Source organism: Gorilla gorilla, chromosome 2 (genome assembly GCF_029281585.2).
Source record: "Gorilla gorilla gorilla isolate KB3781 chromosome 2, NHGRI_mGorGor1-v2.1_pri, whole genome shotgun sequence".
Taxonomy (NCBI): domain Eukaryota; kingdom Metazoa; phylum Chordata; class Mammalia; order Primates; family Hominidae; genus Gorilla; species Gorilla gorilla.
The window spans coordinates 182,684,815-182,702,645 of record NC_086017.1 but is presented as its reverse complement, the minus strand read 5'-3'; the positions used below and the strand labels follow the sequence as shown (position 1 = coordinate 182,702,645).

Here is a 17,831-nt window from a genome sequence, read left to right as displayed (position 1 = left end):
ATTGTTACTGTTCTAACACATTCACCCTATTTAAGTTCCTAACACAGAAAACAGTGTTTAAAATTCTCAGAGAGGAGTTTGAGAAGTTAGGTTGAGAATATTTTACAGGTGTTAAGCAAGTATTTAAACATTTAAAGGAGATTTAAGTAATGTATGATTAATTTTTCTTCCATGGCAAACTTATGCCAGAATGATTGAATAGCTGACATAAGAAAAATGACCAGTTATCTTCATTTTACTCCTCATGGGGAAATATTTGTTTTCTCACACTGAAGATCTCTTTTGTGCATAGCTTTAATTGCCTGTGGCCCTGGGTAACCCTGCTGGTCATGAAATCTGTGACCAAATCCAGTTTTCTTACCCATCTTAATTTTAGCCTTTAACCAGACACATATATTCGGTTTCCAAAACAAAGCCAAGCTCCCCTTCAAGTAGATTTTAAGCCTATCCTGATGACTAAGTGAAACGGTTGTTTTTAATGTTCACTAACCCACTGCAAAGCACAATAGAGAGATGCGAAACGTGAGTAAAACAGTACCACTGCCCTCCCAGAGATCACTGGCTGGAGGAGAGGCAGCTACTCCTTCCCTATGAGAGCAGAAACACTAGGATGGATGTTGCCAAACCAGAACAAGAAGGTTCAGGGGCAATCAACAAGTGTGGGTAGGAGGAGAAACTAAGTCAAGGTCATGAGTCTCAGGATTTAAAGAGCAGGCTTCACTGTGGCAGATGAGAGGCTGGAGTTGAAGGGCTGCCCCAGTAAAGAGGGGGATATTTCCTCATGTCTGCAATTTACTTTTAAATGGATCAAAACAAAAATATGAATTAACAATGGATACAGGGATGGAGTGGTATACCAATGCCTGGTTCTTATTTCTAGAAATTATGATCTAGTTGGTCTGGTTTGGGGCCAGGCATTTGGGTTTTTTTTGGTTTTGTTTTTGGCATCAGTATTTTTTAAAAAGCTTCCTTGTTAGCTTTCCTAGGTAATGCTCATGTGTGGTTGGAGCTGAGAACTTCTGACCTGGAGGCAAAGGAAATACAAGTAGACAGAAAAGACAGAGTAACCCAGTGTGCTCAATAGAAGAACCAGTTTTCCTTCAAAACAAACTAAAACGGGGTAGAGTTGGTGCGTTCGTTTCCCATTACTGCTGTAACAAATGACCACAAACTTAGTAGCTTAAAACAACACAAATTTATTATCTGACACTTCAGTAGGTTAGAAATTCAGCGTGAGTCCCACAGGACTAAAATCAGAGTGTGAGCAGGGCTGTTGCATTCTTTTAGAGGCCATTAGGGAGAGTCCATTTGCTTGCTTCTAGAGGCTGCCTGCATTCCTTGGCTCACAGCCCCTTCTTCCACCTTTAAAGTCAGCAACATTCTATCTCTGAAAATTCCCAAAAGTCTCAACCCATTCTTCTGTAATCATAACTCAGTCTGACTCCCTTTCACTTTTACAGATCTTATGATTGTATTGGGTCCACCTGCATAATCCAGGCTACTCACTCTATTTTTAAAGTTAGCTGATTAGCAACCTTAATTCCATATACAGCCTTAGTTCCCCTTTGCCATTGAACATATATTCACAGTTTTCGGAGATTTGAACACGGACATTTCGGAGAGGTGCTATTCTGCATACCACACAAGGATTCACAATTTCTAAGTGAGACACACAAAATAAGCACAAACCACAAAGGAAAGGAAAGATAAATCCAACTGCATTAAAATTCAGAAATTTCTTCATTAAAAGGTACTGTAAAGAGAATAAAAAGATAAACCACAAACTGAAATATTTGCAACCCATTTAATATACAGAACACATAAAGAACTCCTATAAATCAATAAGAAAAAACAAATGTCCAAAGAAAAATGGGCAAAGAAATTGTATAGGAACTTCACCAAAAAGAACATACCCAAGCCTCATAAGCATATGACAAAATGTTGTTTCTCATTAACATGAGACAAATAAGAGTTTTTAAAAATACCAGACTGGCAAACATTTAAAAGTTGGGCAATCTAAGTATTGGCATGGCTGTGGAGCAATACAGACTCCCCTCCACTGCTGTTGGGAGTGTAAGTTGGAAAACATTCTGGTGTTACCTAGTAAAGTCATACACCCTGCAGCTTGGCAACCCACGCCTACATACAGAGCCTAAGAAACTCACACATGTCTATACCAAGAAACAAATACTCAACCATGTAGAGCAGAATTGTGCATCACAGCAAAACTCTGGAAGCAACCCAAACATCCATCAATAGCAGAATAAATAAAGAAATCCCTAGTGTGTTCATTCAAGGAAAAGAAATGCATTACAATTATGTACAGATAAATCTCAAAGACATAAGACTGAATGAAAGAAGTAAATCTCAAAGGACTATCTGCTATATGATTCCACTTATATAAATTAAAAACAAGTCAGAAGTAAACTCTTTTTTTGTTGTTTAGGAAAACATTCAGAGCATGATGAACACAAAGTTAAACATCAAGTCTTCCTCTTGGGGAGGGAAGGGTATGCATGGGAAGGTGCACAAAGCCTTCTGGGATGTGGTAATATTGTTTTTGGCCAGGGTAATAAATTCGGTGATGACTATTTTATTATTGGTTAAGTTTTACACACATATTTTCATATAGCCTTTTGTATTTTGCCATATTCACAATTTTTAGAATGTTTTCTAATAGCAGACTCAGAACAGGTCATATAAACAAGAAGGATGCTTATAGAGTAAAAGACCAAAACTCCCCTTATTTTCTTCTCTCTCTTCACTGAAAAGCACCTACTATTGTTAACAGTTCAGTGTGTATCTTTCTAGATCTCTTGTTCTGTCTTCTTCCTCATATGTTGTGTAAAAATAGGGCAATACTACAACTGTTCTTCTGAATTTGATTTTCAGAATACATGAATGAATGGAGGGAGCATTTACATCCATCATATCTTACTATATCTCATTTATTCATTCATCTAAAATTTTCTCATTTCTTTCCTCACATGCCTATTAAATAGCAGCCAACACACTTATTTAACGTGGTGGAGAGTCAGTTATCTGGGTAATTCCATGTTGGCCCTTAAAATACAAGAACGACACCCTCTGTCTAATAATTCCAGCTCAGAACGCTGGGAATGTATTCCTCACCTCGGGAGTGTCGGGGCCCACCGTGGTGGGAGAGGAATGGGGGCGCGTGGGAGAATGTGTGTGTGGAGGGGGCTCTCCAGGCTGGCTCACATCCCAGGTTCTCCTGACCCTAAACAAAGCAGTGATGGCAGTTCAATCCAGCAGCCCCCGCCTGACAGCGGCCTCTGCTGGCTCCAGGGGCACAGTAAAAGTCCTAAAGTAGCAATATGGGAACTTCAATCTTTGAGCTCCTACAGTTCACACATGGGGCGATTAAGCCAGAGAGGAGGCTTCTTTAAACAAATGCTACATTCCGTCAAATGGTCGGTTCCTATGGCAGCGTTCTCCGGTGCAGATATTATAGAGTTAACAAGGATCTGATAATAATGCCAGTAATAATTAACATTTGTAGAGCAGCTTGTAAATCATTAAGTGCTTTCACATGGTCTTACTTAATTCCCACAATATCCCTACAAGGTCTATATTATTATCTCAATTTATGAAAGATTATATTAAAGCTGAGAAAGATTAAGTGAATTGCCCAAATTAATGTTGGGGCAACTGTCAAGCTCAAAGATATAGCTGCAAATTTTATAGCATAACCACGATGTAAGTCTATGTATAAAAGATGATTTGTTGCTAACAAAACAAAGTGTTTCAAAGGTTCCCACTTTTCAGCAGCACTCCAGTAGCATTCTCACATTTCTGTAGGGTGCTTGATCCTTTCTCTGTTACCCAGGGCCACCATGGGGAAACACTCACATCCATAGTCCTCATAGATTTATATATTAACTACATGACAGTATTCTGGCAACAGGCAGTAAAGTCTCTTCAGGAAAGGGCAGCTTTTCTCATTCATCTCACCATTTGAGCTCTGGTAGGGCTGCTGTCACCTTACAGCTCTGGCTGCTCCAGTCAGAGGGCCGCCAGGATGCCTGTTCAACCTGACCCTTCTGCTCCACGTGTGAAGAAGCAGTGGAGTTGTTGCAGCTAGAGCAAGAGGAACAAGAAGAGTCAGTCAGGCCCTTTCTGTAGTTTGCAGGACACCTCAAGGATTCAAATGCATGAATCTGCAGAGGTTAATGCAAAAAAACGTGATGAGGTTCCTGAATACACAGCAGAGGACTGCAAAAAGCACAGGTTGAACTAATAGCAAAATATTTGCCTTTCACATGTGAAAGTCAACATTCTCAGCTCACTTGGATTTAAAAAAAAATGGACTCCTTGAATGAACAAGGTATTGAGCTAATAAAGAGAATTAATAATTTTAAAAAATAGAATGGAGGAAAGTTGATACAGAAGCTATTGGCATGCTACACAAGTGAGGGAGGCAAGAAAGCAGAAAGCCCAAAGCCACAAATGACAATCTGTATTTGAGATTATACTCTATTAATTATGAAGGTACTCTTGAGTTTTGACATTCACAGTTATGTGACTTTGAGTTAAAGCCTACAGAGAGCCTGATTCTTAACTCCAAAATCAAAGCCATCTTTCCTACTGAACTTTTTTCAAGTGCTTGATGATTATAGCAGTTAGAATCCTTAGTGCCACAAGGTAGAAAACTCAACTAGAAGTGTGTGAAACAATGAGGAACAATGTAGAAAATAAGGAAAATATATTATTTCACATGACAGAAGGTAAGAATATTCAAAGGTTGGCTAATTCAATGACTTAAAGATCCAGAATCTTTCTTCTTTTTTAATTGTTATTTTTATGTTTTGTTTAGAGATGAAGTCTTGCTCTTTGACCCAGGCTGAAGTGCAGTGGTGCAGTTTATAGCGCACTGCAGCCTTGAAATCCTAGGCTCAAGCAATCCTCCTGCCTCAGCATTCTGAGCAGCTGGGACTACAGGCCTGCGTCATCACACTCAGCTAATTTTTAAAAACTTTTTGTAGAGACCGGGTCTCACTATGTTGTCCAGACTGGTCTCAAACTCCTGGCTTTAAGCGATCCTCCTGCCTTGGCCTCTCAAAGCGCTGGGATTACAGACATGAGCCACCATGCCTGGCTCTTTTTTCTACTTAGCATTTTTTTTAAGCTTTTTTGTTTGTTCTCTAGTGGTTGTAAAATGGCTGCAGCAGCTCCTGGAATCATTCTTCTTCCAACCCTTCAAGCCAAAATATCCAAAGGATGGAAGAGACAGAATCCATTTTTTGTGTGTTTATACAAAGGGGAAACTCTTTCTCAGAAGCTTTCCTTCATGTCACATTGGCTAGCACCATGTCAAGAGCCCATTTCTAAGCCAGTCACTAATAAAAATAATGAAATTACCATGGCTGGCTTAGACTGATTAAGATTCACCCCTGGGTTAGGGAGGGCCCCACCTCCCTAAAAACACATCTTCCCTTGAAAACCTGGACAAAATTACGGTTTTGTTTGCAAGGATGAATGGAGTTGGGAGGGCAACCAACAGTGTCTGCCACAACAGGGAGGTTGTTCAGCTTCACTGTTTCTCCTTACAGGCTCTGCCAACATAAATGACCGCAGCATGCTGGGAAAGCGTGACAGTGAAATGGCTGTCATTGTGCAAGATACAGAGACTGTTCCTTCAGTAATGGATGGAGAAGAGTACCAAGCTGGCCGATTTGCCCAAGGACTTCGGCTACAGTGCTTTAGGTCAGTCCGCCAAAGTGTGTCTCTCTGATGCATTTCCACTGCAGCAGTCACTGGGACCCAGCCCTGAACTCTGGCCCTGAGCACACGGGTCGTCCTAGGTTCTTCTTCATCTAAAACAGTGTGTCCCAGAATATAGGATATGTACCACCAGTAGTATGCGAAATGACTTTAGGTGGTACATGAATATTTTTTATTTTAATAGCTTTTTATTACTGTCACGTGCAGTAGAAAAAACTGCAGTGGTGCAGTTACAGCTCATTGCATCCTTGAATTCCTAGGCTCAAGCAATCCTCCTGGCTCAGCATTCCGAGTAGCTGGGACTACAGGCCCACGTCACCACACCCAGCTAATTTTTAAAAATTTTTTGTAGATACCGTGTCTCGCTGTGCTGCCCAGGCTGGTCTCAAACTCCTGGCTTTAAGCGATCCTCCTGCCTTGGCCTCTCAAAGCACTGGGATTACAGACGTGAGCCAATTAAATACTAGTCCTTAACTGATTTAGGACTAGACCAGGTCAAACCCTCCAGCTTCCATTTAAGTTTTTAAAATCAAATTAATTCCAGTAATACAAGGATATAATAAAAATTATTGAAGGGGTATGCCAGTGACTGCTGGTGTAAAATTTAAATGTGGGAACTTCTGTTTTCAGGTCTAAAATGACTCCAGGTGTCGAAGATCCCTGATCTTTGGCAAGAAGATGCAAATTTTAAACTAATCTGTGGTGAAGCAGAGAGAATACTGGGCTAGGAAGCTGGGCTCGTTTCAGCTGTGCGATCCTGAATAAGTCCATTCAATAAACTGTTATTTAGAACTTTCAAGGGCTGCGCTGTAACTGTCCACGTCCCCTGTTGTGTCTTCTCAACACAGTGGTCCCTCTAGAACCTTCTAGATCATGTTGCTTCTCTGCTCACTACTGTCCAATGGCTTCTTATCTCACAAGGAACAAGTAATATAATCTCGTCTCCTTTCACTGTTTCCCTTGCTCCCTGCAGACACTCATTTCCCCACCGGCTGTGGAACACCCTGACTACTCTCCCAACTCTAGGCCTTTGTAGGAAGTCCACAGTTTTATGATTCTAGAACTATATTTGCCATAATGCAATTTTGGTGCGGCCTGTATAGTGGGATGCCGCAGGTGGCCCTGATATAGTTAAGATCAGTGCGTTATGCTCTTTCGGGAAGGGCACTGCGCTTCAGCCTGTTGTTTCCTTTGTGTTAAATGGTCCCTTTTGGAAACTGGCTCACTTGCAGATGGGCGCTTAGTGAGCACTTAACTCCCGGCGAAGGCAGAGGCCACTTCTCTCATTCCTACCAATCCAGACTTCGGCTTCCAAGACCAACATAAGCCTCAGTTGTAGAGACATTCTGCTGTCTCTGTCTAAGTAGCTCAAAAAATCCATCCCTCAAAATCTGTCAATACCTTCTAACAACTTTTATTGCTGTATTTATTGCCTTTGTTACTACTTGTTTTGCCAGTAAGAAGATTTTCAAACCATTGATAATTCAATTAGCTTCTAATGGTAATTTGTTTTGTTTAGCAGAGGAGAATTTAAAAATTGGTACCCTGCTAATTAACCCATTGATTGTCTACTGCGGCATACATAAAAGACAAATACTTCCTTTTGTAAGCTGGAATGTATGTTATATCTTTTCAGTTCCATAAGAACTTAAGAATTCTCTTTAAAGTCATGAGTTTCTTTATAACTTTTTAAATGTGTAATAATTATAGAAGGTAGAGGTTTTTGATTACAGCACATTTTTATGTACAAATTTGGCAAATACAGAAAACCAGTAAGAAAATTAAATTCATCTGTAATACCATCACCTTGTGATAACAGTTTTAACATTTGATATATGTCATTCCACTTTTTTCTATACATAGATATTAATATATTGTATTCCCTTTTTAAAACAAAATTAGAATTTTGCAGGCCTACATGTTTTTTATTATTTAAACAATGTTACACACATTTTCCATGTCATCGAGTATTCTTCTATAATATGTTAATGGCTACATTATATTTTATTGTATGTGTATGCCATAATTCCTTTAATCCCTCATCGTTTGGCAGATATTTTTGCTGATATAAAAAAATGGGTATGTTTGTAGATACCTTCTTGTTCACCTTCTTTATTGTCTCCTTTGATCTCTTATTATATCACTAGCAATATTTTAGAGGGCTTATTCCTTCTATCTTGACTGAGTTTATTTAATCTTCACCAATTTGTTAGATTTCACATGGAATTTCACCATTTTAATTCACATTTTTTAGAATTAAAAATGTGTTTATTAGCCATGTATAATTTTTTTCATAAATTGCCTAGTTTATTTGTATCCTTTGCCCATTATGCTGGAAGGTTTAACTTTCTTTTTATTTTTATACAATTAAGGAGTACAGGTACAGTTTTGTTACCTGGATACATTGTGTAGGGGTGAAGTCTGGGCTTTTAGTGTAACTGTCACCCAAATAGTGTACATTGTACCCATTAGGTGATTTCTCATCCTTCACTCCACCTCCTACCCGCCCACCTTTTGGAGTCTCCAACGTCAGTTATTGCACTCTGTACATCCATGTGTATGTACTGTTTAGCTCCCACTTATAAGTGAGAACACGCAGTATTTAACTTTCTGTTATTTCATTTAGGATAATGGCTTCCAACTCCATGCATGTTGCTACAAAATACATGATTTCATTCTTATTTATGGCTGAGTAGTTTTCTCTGGTGTGTGTGTGTGTGTGTGTGTGTGTGTGTGTGTGTTTTCTTTATGTAATTGCTCAGGACATTTAGGTTGATTCCAACACTGTGCTATTGTGAATAGTGCTGTGATAAACATACAAGTGCAGGTGTCATTTTTAGGACAACTTAGGTAGATAACCAGTTGTGGGATTGTTGTATTGAATGATAGTTCTATATTTAGCTCTTTGAGAAATGTCCATACTGTCTCCTATAGAGGTTATACTAATTTCTATTATCACTAACAGTGTATATGCATTCCCTTTTCTCCACATCCTCACCAACATCTGTTGTTTTTTGACTTTTTAATAATAGTCATTCTGATTGGTGTGAAATGATATCTTGTTGTGGTTTTAATTTGCATTTATCTGATAATTAATGATGTTCAGCATTTTTTTATGTTTGTTGGCTGCTTGTGTGTCTTCTTTTAAAAAATGTCTTTTCCATTGTCTTTTGCCCACTTTTTAATGGGGTTGTTGTTTAACTTTCTTTTAATGATTTATAAGTATTTTAAATATGTGTAGGATGCTTATTCCTTTGTCATATGTGTTGCAAATTTTGTTTGCCTGTTGGCTTTTAGTCATCTTTGGAGAATTTGGGGGAAATTTTTCAATTCTTATTAATCAAATCAATCTGTTTTTTTCTTTTTTTTCCCCACCTGCCTTTTTCTGTATGCTTAGAATAGCTTCCTCAGCCTAAGATTAAACATTTACTTGTGTCTTCTCCTGGTGCTTGTTTGGTTTTAGTTTTTACAGTTAACATCTGCAGTGTATTTTAGTGTAAGAAGTGAGGTCGGGGTCCTGACTCTTTTTCTCAACTAACAGCTGATCTGGAACCTTACGATACGCAGTAGGACTCTTTGTCTTTCTTATCTGCAGTCCACCTTTAAGATACACTGAATCACTATCTGTTCTGGCTTCTCGCTAGTCTCTCTGTTATGCCATATTGAAAGTCTGTTTACTTGCATGCCAGTGTGATACCATGTAATTATTGTGGCTGTGCATTTTAAGACTACTTTTTGCCATACCACTTCTTCAAATTAGTATTCTTTTTCAAAATAATCTTGGTTATTCATAAACATTAATTCTTCCACATGGACTTTAGAATTGTTTACTCACGTTCTCTCAAGTTCTTATTAGTTTTATAAAATTGGAATTATAGCAGATTTATAGATGAAGAAAAATAATTGACACCTTTATAATACTGAGTCATCTTGTTGAAGAACAAGGTATGGACTTCAATTTATATGAATATTTTATTGTTCTTCAATAAAGCTTTGGGTTTTTATTATTGGTGCGGAGGAAGATTATTCTACAGTAAATAATTCATTTATTTAATGCTGATCTTATACTTATGCTAACTTTGTTTCTAGGTGCTTTCTTTTTCTTCGCATTTTTCAAATTGTGTTAAAGAGGCAGTTGTTCTTAAATAATTATTTTCACTTTGCCCCAATGGCAAACACAGATAATATATTTAAAAGCACCACAAAAACACTGTGTCAATTTTAGCCTCCTTTTATTAGGAAACATTCCCAAAGATAAATATTGTGGACTAGACTGCAACCATTTTTTTCACTTAAAAAAAATGCAGTTTCACTCCATTTTCCATCTGGCCTATTTTAAAATAGAAATAGAGAGACTTATTTCAATGTGAAATCAATTCTAAATAGAGACAGAATCAAACATGCACTAAATTTCACAGCTATAAGCTGAACAGTTCAAGTCCTAGAAAATTATCCAAACCTTCCAAATATAACCATCACTCAAGAGAAACCATTGTCCACACAATTAGGACTCAGAATCATTTAAAGTGATAGATATGAGGAACAGAAAGAACAGAAATAATTTTTTGTGGTTTTCCTACTGTCCCACTTTTTTTGATGAATAAGCAAATATTAAATAATTTTCATTAAATACATCAACATAAAATTAGTTTTCTCTCAAACTTTAGTTCTCAAAAGAACATCCAGAGTACTTCATATTATTTTTACTCTGCATTTAATATAAATTTCTTATAATTAAAATACTGCCAGGGAAAATAATATATTGCCTATTTTAGACTTATTTAAATACTTTTTCTACAAACAAGCCCTTACCTGATAGTTTGGTGGACACATTGGCTTATCTCTTGCTCTAATTTAAAAGGAAAGTTACAGAAAAACTCTTTCTGCTCAATTTTCAGCTTCTTAAATCTGGCCCAAATCAAAGGTATTATAGTAATTGACTTACTGTCATCATTTGTACTGTCATTCACATTTGATGCAGTAAAATTGTGCTTTGGGTCTCAATTAGCAGCCAATGTCTATGTGCAAACATCTCTTAAATCTTTTTTTAAAAAAAGTTATTCTCGTGTAGTCTGAAGGAGGCACATTATTTGAAGTGGAAACAGAACTTTGAGGTTATAAAAGTCAAGAATCCTAGAAAGCCTATGGTGCCAGATCCATTTTAAAAAAATTTTTATACAGTGGAAAAAGTGCAGACTAAAACTAAAATGAGTGTCCTTTAATATCTACAGAATTGAACTTTTTCAGGAGTTGGTAATGTTGGAGAAAACTGGGAAAATATGCATGCTTAATAGTGTATGTTTTGGTACAGCCTTTCTTGCAGTAATTTGCATATTCTCTGACCCAGGAATTCTAATTCTAAAATTTCTTCTAATGAAATGATCACTGAAATGTACAAAATCACATATGATGAATAAACTATGTTCATTGTAACACTGTTTATAATAATGAAAAATTGGAAATTACCCAAAAGTCCATAATGAAATAATTGGTTCAATAAATTTCACATGATAGGAAACTCTGCAGCCATTAAAATGATGATGCAAATCTACATTTATTTAAATACAAGGAGGGTAACAATATAATGATGTCCAGTTGTTAAAGCCGGTGGTCAATTCTTATCTGAATTGGACAGTTCTCCTTGACATACTTCTTTGTGTGGTTTCAGGATTCCACATCCTCTGGCTTTTCTCCAGCCTTGCTGGTTCCTCCTCCTTTCCCTTACTGTTGATGTACACCCGGTCCTCTTCTCTGTCTATACTCACTTATTTGGTGAACTCAGAAAAAAACATTCAGCCTATGAGCATGTGCATGAGGACAATTCTCAGATTTATATCTCTAAACAAGCCTTCTCTCCCAAACCCCAGTTCCATTTATCTACTGCCTACTCAGCACTGCCACTTGCATCTTTAATAGATGTCTCAACAGGCTCAAAATCGAATTCCTGATCTCCCACAAACCAGCTCTACCCACAGAATTCCCTATCTTAGCTAAAGGTGACTACAGCTGTCATTATTATAGTTGCTCAAGACAAAAACCTTGCAGTCATCTTTGATGCCTCACTTTTTGACACACCCTACATTCACTCTATCAGTAAAACCTGTTGGCTCTATCTTCCTCTCCACTGCCACCCAGGCCCAAGCCACCATCATACCTCACCTGGATTATGGGAGTAGCTCCTAAATGGGCTCCCTGTTTCAACCCTTGCCCCCCAGAGTGTGTTCTCAATACAGCAGCCGTATTTTAATATGTAAGTCAGATTCTGTCACTCCTCTGCACTGACGTCTACACTCTCCATTTCACTTAATATAAAAGCCAAAGCCTTACAAGGCCAATTTTCCTATTGCTCTTTCCAGATAGCACAGGTCTTCTTGGTATTATTTCAGCCTATCAAGTACGTGGGAAAAGGGCTTTACCCTCAGTTTGAGTTCTAACTCCATTACTAGTGTGCCTCGAGACTTTAGTTTCCTATCTACAGAATGAGAATCATCTGTCCCGCCTACCACACAGGATTAAGGTGGAAGTGCTTTTTAATCCTAAAGCCTTCTCTAAGTACAAGTGTTATTATAATTTTCAAATATCACTTCTAAAACTTGTCTCGTTTGCTTGAGAATTTTTTGTTATGTCTAGTCCGCTGTTTATGTATGGTCAATTCAGACAATAGTTTCTTTTATGTCAGGCACTCTGAGGATATGAGAGTAGCTAGGTCATGGTCTCTCAAATAATTTGCATATATATATTTGCATATATAGAGATAGATATAATAGACATATATCCTGCAACAAACTGCTTTATCTCAGTTACTCAATGTGGAGGTCACTTGTATTTCAGGGTTGTCCTTGGCTATCTTGATGACCCAAGTGAGGACATTGAGGATCCAGTGAGTGACAAATTCTTCAAGGAGGTGTGGGTTTCAACAGCAGCTCGAAATGCTACAATTTATGACAAGGTGAAGTTCACGTATTCCCCTCCTCTGTTTCTTTTCACGGAATCTCATCACAAAAAGCATATTGTTATTTCTGCATATTATTGGTACAGGGTATTCTTAATAAACATAAAAAAGCTAATACGTGTCCAGGTTGTAATAAAATACCTCTTTGTGGACCCTGAAAAACAAAGGCCAAAAGCATTGTGGATTTTGGTTTAGAAGAGGCTTTAGCAGCATTCCAATCTCTCCTGTGATGCAGGAATCCCATCAGCAGCATCCTTAGCACCTGGTTACCCAGCCTTTGTACATGTCTAGTGACAAAGAGAAGAGGGGCAGATGGCATAAAAAAACAAGCCACAGCTGAGTCCAGCCTAGCTCACCCCGTTGCTGGTGTTATAACCTTGTGTATAGTGACTTAACTTTCTGAGTCTCTTTTTCCTCTCCTATAAATTGGGAGGAATATTCACAAGGGTAGTTATGAGGACAAAGAATAGTCTAGTGAATGGTTTTAGCACATAGTGTATAGTAAACAGTATTCATCCTTATGATGAATCTTGTTAATATTAATAACAAGACATGTCATTTGTTGGACAGCTCTAGTTTTAGAAAGGTGTTTTAAAACCAGCTCCATTTGATGCATACCAAATGCATTGCCTGTGAAGTCTATCCTTTGGTTGTAATAAAGAATGTAAAAGAGTTAAGAGTTGCGTAACAGTGGAACAGCTTACTTCGAAAAGTAGCTAGTTGCCCATCAGGGAAAACTATTCAAGCTGTGTTCTAGCCCAGACTAATTGACCATCTGTGAGAAGTTGGATAAGTCTGTGTTCTTCTTCGTGACTTCCAGGTACAGACGTGAACCTCTTTAAAAAAAAATCAGGGAAAATACGCAATTTTTCTCTTAGAGCCCCTTCCAGCAGAGAAACTTATTATTCTTAATGAAACATGTCTACTATCTGTATAACCTTGTTTCTTTTCTTTCTTTCCTTTTTTTTTTTTTTTTTTTAGTGACATGGAGTCTCACCCTGTTGCCCAGGCTGGAGTGCAGTGGCATGATCTCGGCTCACTGCAATTTCTACCTCCTGGGTTCAAGTGATTCTCCTGCCTCAGCCTCCCGAGTAGCTGGGCCTACAGGTGCCCACCAGCACACCCAGCTAATTTTTGTATTATGATACAGGCTGGTCTTGAACTCCTGACCTCAAGTGATCTGCCTGCCTTGGCCTCTCAAAGTGCTAGGATTACAGGCATGACCCAATGTGCCTGACCCCTGTATAACCTTATTTCATCCTGAGGACTGAAGGCCATGATCAAATAGGTCATGTGCATAGAGTCATTAAAATGTAATTTTACAAATGCAGTGCACAGCCTTATTTGGGTCCTGGATTTGGGGGAAGACATCTATAAAAGACATTTTTGGGATAACAGGATAAATCTGAATATGAAGCATAACTTAAATGACATTATATAATTAATTTTCTTAGGTGTGAGAATAGTGCTGTGATTATATAGGCACATGTCCTTATTCTTAAGACATACATGCAGAGAAGTATTCAGGGGTGAAGTGTTATGATATCCAAAACTCATTTACAACCAGCAAAGTAAGTGTTACATATTAACAATTGAAAATGCTATGTAAAGGTACAGATATGAGCCTCTTTCAAGAAAAGTTAGGGAAAATATAATATGCAATATTCCTCTTAGACCAGAAGCTCCAGTGAAATTCAGGGATGATTATTATCCAAAAAAAATTAACCTTAATGTGGGGTAACATTAGTGTAATTTCTTGCCACTAGCCATGATTTTTTAAATGGAAGCAGATCTATCTATTTGTAGCAGATCTATCTATTGTTGGTTATAAGATAACCAACTCTTAAATCAGGTCTGTGCTGTAACATAAGACTAATAATATGTTTCATACAACAGAGGTCTTGTCTGTTGGAATAATTATTTTCCATAAAGGCCATGTGCTCGCTTTTAAACTTTTCACTCATTTTTCTATTTATGCTCTAATCAGGTTTTCCGGTGCCTTCCCAATGATGAAGTACACAATTTAATTCAGCTGAGAGACTTTATAAACAAGCCCGTATTAGCTAAGGAAGATCCCATTCGAGCTGAGGAGGAACTGAAGAAGATCCGTGGATTTTTGGTGCAATTCCCCTTTTATTTCTTGTCTGAAGAAAGCCTACTGCCTTCTGTTGGAACCAAAGAGGCCATAGTGCCCATGGAGGTTTGGACTTAAGAGATATTCATTGGCAGCTCAAAGACTTCCACCCTGGAGACCACACTGCACACAGTGACTTCCTGGAGATGTCATAGCCAAAGCCAGGCCTGACACATTCTCGTATCCAACCAAGGACCTTTTGGAATGACTGGGGAGGGCTGCAGTCACACTGATATAAGGACTCTGAACATCAGCAAGACTTTATAATTCCTTCTGCCTAACTTGTAAAAAGGGGGCTGCATTCTTGTTGGTAGCATGTACTCTGTTGAGTAAAACACATATTCAAATTCCATATACCAAAATCCATTTCCTTTGTAACAAGAATTTACCTGTAACTGTGATCTAGGTTGCCAAAAGTTGTCTGAATCTCCTTATTCTTCTCTGATCTTCATTTATGCAGCCAATGTCTAGCTGGACCTGCCCTCATCTTGCAGTTCATACAAGCACTGTTTGAGAAATTGTTTATTATTAGATGTTGTAATGCTGCTTCAAGATTCTTCATGGTTACATGGGATGCCCCTGCTCATCTGGTCCTGAAGTAGTAACATTCACCCAAATGAGGATATAGTCATTATTCCTTTTCAGTCACTGTACGAACACGGCAGACTTTAGCCTACACAAGAGACTGTGTTAGGCACTTCTGGTAACATTGACACTATATCTTGACACCACGAAGCAACAGGAAGGAATAAATTCCAATGTTGAGACAGAGATTTATTTCATTTTGCTCCCAAAGGCACTGACAACATGAGTCCTTGTGATTAGGCCCACCTGATCAAATGTAAAAACATGCATGGGATATTTGATTACATAACAACCAGCTAAAACTGAGAGCACACAGCCTTCGGAAACCCCCAAGGTGTCGAGGGGGATCAGATCCAGATAAGAGAAGATGATTCCTTCTAGTCCTGTAAAATTTCCTGTCATCCTTAGCTGCTGGGTTGATTGAAATTTGATCTCTACATTTCAAAATCAAACCAGTGAATACAGTTTGTCTTTCAAGAGAATCAGAGGCATCGTAACTCCTACCAAGTTAGTAAGTATGAGTCTAACCTTGTTTGACATTCAGGTCTTCTGCTACGTTATCTTCTTTGAGAAAAATTAATTGATTATAAAATATGTGCTACTTCACTTACATTATTAAATATGTATTAACGCCTCTCACCAGGGCTTCCAGTGAAGTTACAATGCCCTAGTCTGTGAATTAGTCTGGAAACGTGTTTTTCCTTTTCGGATGCTAGGGTACCCTTTGATAAACTAAATTTTACTAAGCAGAACAACTCTGACAGTCTAAAGAGCTAATGTGGGTTCCCAAAAGGCCTGTACCTGTAAAACAAAATGCAGGTGTAATGATTATACATGTCTGTGGCTTACCTGGACATACTCTCATTTGGGTTGTTCTTCAAAGAAGCAAGGAGCCGATCCCTGTTTTCATAAAGCTAATACTTCAGTTGGAAAAATTAAACAGGAACACAAAGTCAGGGATAGGGGTTAGCAGAAGAGAGAAATAGTGTCACATCAAGGGCAGGATCTCATAGCTAGGGAACATTTCACAAATAAGGTGAGATTTTGTAACCAGTAATAAAAATGAATGTTTTTATAAGTAAATAACTTATTTTTCATATGGCTAAAGATGGTAAAATGACTTCATTCTATAGCCATTGTAAATAAGAATTTGCTATTGATGAAAGAAGTTCAGATTGGCGTTTGAAGTATTGAGTGTATGGGATCTCTAAGGATTTCTTAGATTTTATATTTAAATATTTTTTAAACCTTAGAGGAGTCAACAAACTGGCTCTTGATTTTCAGCACCCTACTCTCATGAAAAAAGCCTGAAAGGACCCTTTCCCTTATAAGTAATTTAATCCCATCTCTCCCCATTTTATAGATGAGGAAACTGAGGCTCAGATCAGATGAGAACTCACTTAAATCCACTTAATGTGTAGATGGTAGAGCTGGGACTAGCAACATTGCTGCAGCCCATTGTTGGCCTCTCTCTTCACTTTATCATTGCCCAAGAATGAGGATATGCAGTAAACAGAATTCAGGCAAGATACCTCTAAGCTGTTTTGAACCCTCTGATATTTTGTATTTATGTGTTTGTCTGTCTCCCCCTACTAGAATGTAAGCTCCATGGTGCAGGGACTTCACTGTATTTTGTTCATAGTGTATCCCCAGAGCCTGGACCAGTGCTTGGCACATAGGAGATGTCAATAAATGCTTGTAGAATTAATAAACAAGGTGAAGGAGAGAGCTAATGAAACGAAAATCTTAGTCTCATATAAGAAGTCTTACTACTGCTTTCTATGGCAAGTTCCTTTTCTATTCCATCTTCCCAAAGGCAAGATGCTTATCTGCAAAGAGGTGATAAGATTTACTTGGAGGGATTTTATGGAAAATTCAGTGCAATAATTGCTTTTTTTTTTTTGCAGTAGCAGTTTACATAGTACAGCATTCTGCAAAAATTGCCTGAAATGTGGACACAAGATGTACTGTATGACTTAGTTACCTGTCATTCTCTGACACCATTACTACCTACTAGAAGTTCAAATAATTTATCTTTAACATTGCAATATCTGATAAACCTTTTAAAATGTAAATAATTCAAAGCCTTGAAAATCTATCATGAATCTGCTCAACATTTCAAAGTGACTATTTTGAAATGCCTATAAATGCTATATACCTGACATCCTGCTAATTTCTGTAATAATTTTTGTTTTCAAGAGGGAAAAATTCTAGTATTACAAAAAATGAAAGTGGCCATGGTCTATTAAAGCTATTCAGATTGGCCATGTTCAGTCGTTGGAGGATAGCCTTAGCATAGCAAGTCTGGTGGGGGCATTTGTTCTGAATCTAGTATCCAGCCCATGACTCACCCTTCAGTGGGATGTTTTTAATTCTCACCTGTAATGCATCACAGGGAGGCATGGAGAGCTGGTC

General features: G+C 38.0%; 1 protein-coding gene across 3 annotated transcripts in view; it reads left to right on the top strand.

Moving 5' to 3' along the window:
• Window positions 1-17,160, top strand: part of PLD1 (phospholipase D1) — a 209,754-nt gene extending 192,594 nt beyond the window's left edge. For all 3 annotated transcript variants that reach the window (XM_063704354.1, XM_055381467.2, XM_055381468.2), the window contains 3 exons: window positions 5,574-5,727; window positions 12,577-12,694; window positions 14,685-17,160. In XM_063704354.1, coding sequence (XP_063560424.1) covers window positions 5,574-5,727; window positions 12,577-12,694; window positions 14,685-14,909 — 497 coding nt within the window. In that variant the 3' untranslated portion in view covers window positions 14,910-17,160. The remainder of the gene's footprint in view (window positions 1-5,573; window positions 5,728-12,576; window positions 12,695-14,684) is intronic.
• The last annotated feature ends 671 nt before the right edge of the window (window positions 17,161-17,831 follow it).